Consider the following 7,070-nt stretch of genomic DNA (forward strand, 5'->3'; position numbering starts at 1 on the left):
CCGGCGAGGGCTCGGGCAGCCCTGACGTCACGACCGCACCCGCGCACCCTCCACCCCGAGGTATTTACCTTCGAAAAGTGGTGGCGGCTGCAGGTACCGGAGGATTGGGGTGGTCGGGAGGGGCTAGGTCTACCGGGGCTGCCCGTCACGCCGATCCGAGCCCAGGGAACACCCTCGCTCCCACTCCCATACCCGACGGACACGTCCAAAATGCTTCCCTCCCCACCAAACCCTTCCCGATAGGATTAGCCCTCTCTCCTCTCTAGCCTTAATTTAAACTCTGCTTTTGAGGGTCTGAACTCTCCAATGTTAAGCCCCAAATACCATCTCATCCCTGAGTAGTCTTCTCCAACCCTGGTCACCCACTTTCAAGTCCAGCCCCCATTTTCCTCCCTGAACTCCCATCCTCAGCCCTGAAAACCCTCTTCTCAGCTCCTAGCATATTCGTGGATCCAATCCTAAGTGACTCTCCAACCTACCCTCTCCCCCAAATTTGTGACCTAGCCCCAAACTCCATCGTTGCTCTCCTGTCCCTCACCATATATCCCTTCTTTTGCTCAGTCTGGGCCGGGGCCCTGTGTGCCTGAAGACATGGAGTTTGTGTCTGGATACCGGGATGAGTTCCTTGATTTCGCTGCCCTTCTCTTCGGCTGGTTCCGAAAGTTTGTGGCAGAGCGTGGAGCTGTAGGGACTAGCCTTGAGGGCCGCTGGTGGCAGCTGGAGGCCCAGATCAGAAGGCTGCCCCAGGACCCTGCGCTTTGGGTGCTCCATGTCCTGCCCAACCGTAGTGTGGGCATCAGCCTGGGGCAAGGGGCAGAGCCAGGTCCTGGACCAGGCCTGGGGTCTGCCCGGCTCCTGGGAGATGACCCTCCACTCCACCTGCGAGACCTGAGCCCCTACGTCAGCTTTGTCAGCCTAGAGGACGGGGAGGAAGGGGAGGAGGAAGAGGAGGAAGATGAAGAAGAAGAGAAGAGAAAGGAAGGGGGTGCAGGCACAGAGAAGGTGGAACCAGAGGAGGACCAGGAGCTAGCTCCTAGCAGCAGGGAGTCCCCCCAGGAAACAAACCCTCCAGGAGAGTCAGAGGAGGCTGACCGGGAGGCAGGAGGTGGCAAGGATGGCTGCCGAGAGGACAGGGTGGAGAATGAAACAAGACCCCAGAAGACCAAGGGACAGAGGAGTGGTAAGAACCCAGGGCTGGCCCTGCCCTACCTCTTGCCCAGCCATCCTCCCTTCAGAAGCCCTCCCCTGCCACTAGTTCTGAGTGCTGGCCTTCAGGCCAATCTGGCCTGAAAAGGTGTTTTTATTGACCCATAGTGGGTTTTGTTTTTTTAAAATTTAATGTTTAAACATTACAAGAAAAAAAATATCCAGAAGTCTGGATTTACACATTCCCAAGAAAAATCTCCAGCTCTGACAGGGGGCCTACATTTGTGCATGGCAGCGCGTTCTGGTCCTCTGTAGCAGCTGTCCCCTTTAGAAGGAGTGTGCGCTCTCTACCCAGTGCCCTTTACTTGGTGAGGTTACTTGCCTAGCCCCTGTAGGTATCCGAGTTTGCTACTCCTGACCCTGACCACACGTCTCTCGCTGTCCCCTACCACCTCAACTTTTCCCTCTTTCCCCAGAGGCTGCCCCCCTGCACCTTTCCTGTCTCTTACTCGTGACGGATGAGCATGGCACCATCTTGGGCATTGATCTGCTAGTGGATGGAGCCCAGGGAACTGCCAGCTGGGGCTCAGGGACTGAGAACCTGGCTCCTCGGGCCTATGCTCTCCTCTGTCACAGCATGGCCTGTCCCATGGGCTCTGGGGACCCCCGAAAGCCCCAACAGCTTACTGTGGGAGATGCCCGGCTGCATCGGTATAGAAATCTGGTATCTGAGGCTGGGGAGGGCTGGGGCCCTGGATTCCCAAGCACCCCCTCCAGCCTGATTCCGTCTTCCCCCCTATTTAGAGAGCTGGAGAGCTTGGTCCCAAGGCTAGGTGTGAAGTTAGCCAAGACCCCAATGCGGACATGGGGTCCCCGGCCAGGCTTCACCTTTGCTTCCCTTCGTGCTCGAACCTGCCACGTGTGTCACAGGCACAGCTTTGAAGTGAAGTTGACACCCTGGTGAGCAGCCCAAAAGCTGCGGGGAGAGGAAGATCCCAACAGTCAGGCAAATAGAAAGAAAGCAGGGTGGTGGGGGGGCCTAGCAGACAGAAGGAGGGGCAGGGACATGAGAAGATGCAGATGAAACAATACAGGCTATTACAGGCGGTTAGAGGGTGTAAGACAAACAGACCAAGGGACATATGGGCAGCTGCTGGGCAGATGGACAGCAGACAGGGCCCACAGAGGTTAACACTAGGTGCCCACCACCCACTGTGTCCTCAGCCCCCAGTGTAGTGCTGTCTTGTATTGTGGCGCGGCTTGTCTCCGGGCTGACTGGCGGCGGTGCCCAGATGATGTGAGCCACCGATTTTGGTGCCCAAGGCTTGCAACCTTCATGGATCGGGCAGGAGAACTGGCAGCCCTGCCTTTTACCTACACCGCAGGTACCATAAGGAGGTCAGAATGGTTGGGGGAAACTGGGCCCAGGTGTTTGAGACTGGGAATTAGATGTCTGGGAACAGGGTCCTGGAGTTGAAGGCTGAGAGTCTGGGGCTAGAGCCTAGATCCCTGGAACAAGGGCAGGAGCTGGGTGTTTGGGGCTGGAGACAGGGTCTGTGAGGCCAAGGACTGAGTGTCTAGGTCCCTGAGAGAGTGCAGGGATTGGGGGACAGAGATCCAAACACTTACTTGCTTCCCGACTCCACCACTAACTGGCAGCGTGACCTTAAACAAACCACTTTGCTTCCTGAAGCCTCCGTGTCCTCATCTATAAAAGAGGGATATGAACATACATAAAGGCCCATGGAATTGTTACAAGGATTATCTTGGCTTGATATACTGGAGACACTCAGCAATGGTAGTTTCCTGCCTGACTGGAACCAGACTTAGAACCAGAGTCCTTGCGGGAGGCTGGGGAGAGTTCAAGTCTGGGGTTGTAGACCAGGCAATGGTTCACACCTGTAATCCCAGCACTTTGGGAGGCCAACCTAAGCCCAGGAGTTTGAGATCAACCTGGGCAACATAGACTCTTTCTCTACAAAAAATAGAAAAAATTAGCCAGGCATGGTGCACACGCTTGTGGTCACAATTCTCGGGAGGCTGAGGTGGGAGAATCGTTTGAGACCAAGAGGTCGAGACTGCAGTGATCCGTGATCACGCCACTGCACTCTAGCTTGGGTAACAGAGCAACACTCAAAAAAAAAAAAAGTCTGGGGTTCTAGCCCAGCACCTCAACTCCTCCCCTTCTCCTTCTCCAGAGGTGACCAGTGAAACCTTCAACAAGGAGGCCTTCCTGGCCTCTCGGGGCCTCACTCGTGGCTACTGGACCCAGCTCAGTATGCTGATTCCAGGCCCCGGCTCCTCCAGGCACCCCCGAGGCCACATGCCATCCCTCAGCCTTCGCGGTGGTGCGTGGGGTCTCTCTTCAGGCTTGGGCCCCTCGGCATAGGGGAAAGGACTGGGAAGAAGTTGTCTGGGTCCCAGATAATCCCTCCACATACACACTGACCCCTACCAACAGCACCAGGGCCATTTCAGGCCTTTCCCAGCAGGCAATGGAATCACCCCTACCGACTCCACCCACAGGCCCCGTCCGTATGCAAACCCCCATTCCTCTTACTATGGCTCTCTCAGGGAATACAGCTCCCTTGGAAGAAAGAAGGAGATGGGTCAGGTGGGGGTCTCCCTGACCCCAGGCCCCTCTTTCTTTCATCCTCTCAGGAGACCCCTACCAGCTTCTCCAGGGGGACGGACCTGCCCTGATGCCTCCTGTGCCCCCAGATCCACCCCGGGCTCTTTTTGGTGAGCTGGAGGGGCCCTGTGGGAGCTAGGGGTAGGGCCAGGGACTGGAGAACCAGAGCCTGGGTGGCTGTGAAGAAGCGGCCTATTAGACTAGAGGAGGTGGAGCCCAGGGACAGGTCCTCTCGTAACCCCCTCCTCCCAGGCTCATGGAAGGATTATTACACATGGCGTGGCCTCAGCTTGGACTCCCCCACAGCTGTGCTTCTCACCTACCCGCTGACCGTGTACTACGTCATCACCCACCTGGTGCCCCAGTCCTGTAAGGAGAGCGGAGTTGGGGGGTAGGGGGAAGATGGGGGAGTGAGAATGGCCCACATCCTTAATGCACTGGCTTCTCACCCAGTCCCTGAGCTCAACATCCAAAACAAACAATCACTGAAGATCCACGTGGTGGAGGCCGGGAAGGAGTTTGACCTTGTCATGGTGTTTTGGGTAAGTCACCCCAGGCCCGAAGGTTGGGTATCTTCGTATGGGGGTGGGCACAGGGTAGAACCCAGATCTGTCCTTCTTTCTGTCCTTCAGGAGCTCTTGGTCCTGCTCCCCCATGTGGCCCTGGAGCTGCAGTTTGTAGGTGATGGCCTGCCCCCCGAAAGCGACCAGCAGCATTTTACCCTGCAGAGGGTAAGGGCTGAGGGGGCCCTGCTTTTCAGCCCTGACCCCTCCAGTGACCTCCTGGTCGGGCCCTGCCCTTCTGCCTCCCACTCCCCATCTTGCCTGGTGCATCCTTCAGTTCCCTGACTTCCAGTGGCCTTTGCACCCCACTCCTGGCCCCTCAGGACGGCCCCAAGGTGTCTGTCCGTCCTGGTTCTGGCATATCAGCACGGCCCAGCTCTGGCACTAAGGAGAAGGGAGCCCGCAGGGACCTGCAGATCAAGGTGTCAGCAAGGCCCTACCACCTGCTCCAGGGGCCCAAGCCCGACCTGGTTATTGGTAAGAGCCTAGGTCTCGGGGTAGGCATGTGGGGAAGGTGGGGGAGAAGCCCACCACGGAAGCCAGCTTCTCCCTCCTCTCGTCTGCAGGATTTAACTCCGGGTTTGGTCTCAAGGATACGTGGCTGAGCTCTCTGCCACGGTTACAGGTGGGCAATGGGGGCAAAAGGGAACTTCTCTCCCCTCCTGCCTGGCCCCTCCCCATCTCCTTTTCTGAAAGTCTCTGGGCTCTCCTCTTCACCATCACCCGCTCCACAAACCTGGGGAGCGCCCACGGGTCCCCCTGCCTCTCTCTGTGTCTGTCTCGGTCCTCCGCCTCCTCCCTTCTGCCCGGTCTGTCCCGGGGCTTTCAGCCCTGTCTGTCATTCCGGCTGCTGGACGGATCTGGGGAGGGGCCTCTCAGAGCGAGTCTCGCTCCACCCCAGTCCCTCCGAGTGCCAGCCTTCTTCACCGAGAGCAGCGAGTACGGCTGTGTGATGGACGACCAGACCATGGCGGTGGCCACTGGAGGGGGCACCAGCCCTCCCCAGCCCAACCCCTTCCGCTCCCCCTTTCGCCTCAGAGCGGCCGACAACTGCATGCCCTGGTAAGGGCCTGCGACCCTATTTCCTTCCTGACCCTTCACTTCTCTTACTCTCTGGCTCCACATCCACAAAGACCCACCTCTGCCCTGGTCCCTGCAGTCCTGGGACCCTCCTGCCCCCAGCCCAGCAACCTGCCTTCTCTGCCCCCACTACTCGTCGCCCCCATGGGAGGTCTCGACATCCCCCAGCACACCCCTCTTTAGATGTAGCTCACGGAATCTCCGCAACCCACAAAAGACCCCGCGACCCTCCAACAGACCCAACCCTGGGTCTAGCCCCACGCCCTGGAACTCAGAGGGGCAAGCCCCGCCCCTGGAGCCCCGCCCCCTAGTCCCTGACTGCGCCCCGCGCCCCCCGCAGGTACTGCAATGCCTTCATCTTCCATCTGGTTTACAAGCCTGCGCAAGGGAGCGGGACCCGCCCGGCGCCCGGCCCCCCACCCCCGTCCCCAACTCCCTCCGCTCCTCCTGCCCTTACCCGAAGGCGCCGAGGAGAAAAGAAACCTGGGCGGGGGGCCCGCCGGCGGAGATGAATGCTGATACCATAGTAGACCCCCTCCCAAACACTGAGAGGAAAACGTGAAAACACTCAAGGTCGAGGGGGAGGACAGGCTGGTAAAACACGAAAAGGTCAATAAAATTACTTGTTTGAAACCACTGAGTCATTGACCTTTTGATTACACGCTCATAATTGGGCCATTAAACTGGGAAGGAAGAGAAAGTTTTTGTTTGTTTGTTTGTTTGTTTGTTTTTTGAGACGGAGTTTCCCTCTTGTCGCCCAGGCTGGAGTGCAGGGGATGCGATCTCGGCTTACTGCAACCTCTGCCTCCCAGGTTCAAGCGATTCTCCTGCCTCAGCCTCGGGAGCTGGGATTACATGCATGCGCCACCACACCCGGCTAATTTTTGTATTTTTAGTAGAGACAGCGTTTCCCCATATTGGCCAGGCTGGTCTCGAACTCGTGACCTCTGGTGATCCTCCCGCATCGGAAAAGGAGTTAGGGATGACTTACTTTCCCCCAGCCCCTTTTAGTCCCCTCGACGGCTGTCATTTCTTTAACTCAGAGTCAGGGATTGTGACCCTCCTTGGTAATCCCATGGCTCTCCTAATTATGTATTGACCAGTCGCTTTCCAGTCCTGGTCACCCTCAGGGACCAGCACCAAGGCAAGGAAAGACCAAGCAGCAGAAAGTGGCTTCTTCCTGGGGGCAGGGGAAACAAACAACCTCCTGGGACCACTCAGACCCTTGGTTTGGATTCAGTGAAAGGCCCCAGCCACCCAACTCCACCTTTTCTCACCACCTCATATCCAATAATCAACTCCTGCTGAGCTGTTCTCCTGAAATCACTCAAGTCCATCAAGGTATGTCCATTCCCGCTGCAAACTCCACCATATCTCATCGCCACATTGCAGCCCAAAATATTCCTCCTAAAAAAAAGACATCTGAGGATGGGGCGCCATGGCTCACACCTGTAATCCCAACACTTTGGGAGGCCGAGGCAGGCAGATCACCTGAAGTCGGGAGTTCGAGACCAGCCTGGCTAACATGGAGAAAATCCCGTCTCTACTAAAAATACAAAATTAGCCGGGCGTGGTGGCACATGCCTGTAATCCCAGCTGCTCAGGAAGCTGAGGCAGGAGAATCATTTGAACCTGGGAGGCGGAGGTTG

At 57.3% G+C, this 7,070-nt stretch overlaps 1 protein-coding gene across 3 annotated transcripts; it reads left to right on the forward strand.

The window, feature by feature from the left end:
* The first annotated feature begins 63 nt into the window (after window positions 1–63).
* Window positions 64–6,057, forward strand: ZMYND15 (zinc finger, MYND-type containing 15). Of its 3 annotated transcripts, none has more exons than XR_001006131.1 (14): window positions 64–93; window positions 562–1,180; window positions 1,623–1,857; window positions 1,951–2,106; window positions 2,371–2,531; window positions 3,345–3,494; window positions 3,808–3,888; window positions 4,031–4,147; window positions 4,232–4,320; window positions 4,411–4,509; window positions 4,665–4,818; window positions 4,885–4,966; window positions 5,243–5,403; window positions 5,762–6,057. XR_001006131.1 is itself a non-coding variant. In XM_011980432.1 (14 exons), the coding sequence occupies exons 2-14, from the start codon at window positions 592–594 to the stop codon at window positions 5,931–5,933; spliced, it is 2,223 nt and encodes a 740-aa protein (XP_011835822.1). In that variant the 5' UTR covers window positions 64–93; window positions 562–591; the 3' UTR covers window positions 5,934–6,054. The 3 variants fall into 3 exon arrangements, 2 of the variants coding, with proteins under 2 accessions (XP_011835822.1, XP_011835823.1); XM_011980432.1 differs by having other exon boundaries at window positions 4,908–4,966; window positions 5,762–6,054; XM_011980433.1 differs by lacking the exon at window positions 4,031–4,147 and having other exon boundaries at window positions 4,908–4,966; window positions 5,762–6,054.
* The last annotated feature ends 1,013 nt before the right edge of the window (window positions 6,058–7,070 follow it).

Source organism: Mandrillus leucophaeus, unplaced genomic scaffold, assembly GCF_000951045.1.
Source record: "Mandrillus leucophaeus isolate KB7577 unplaced genomic scaffold, Mleu.le_1.0 Scaffold212, whole genome shotgun sequence".
Taxonomy (NCBI): Eukaryota; Metazoa; Chordata; class Mammalia; order Primates; family Cercopithecidae; genus Mandrillus; species Mandrillus leucophaeus.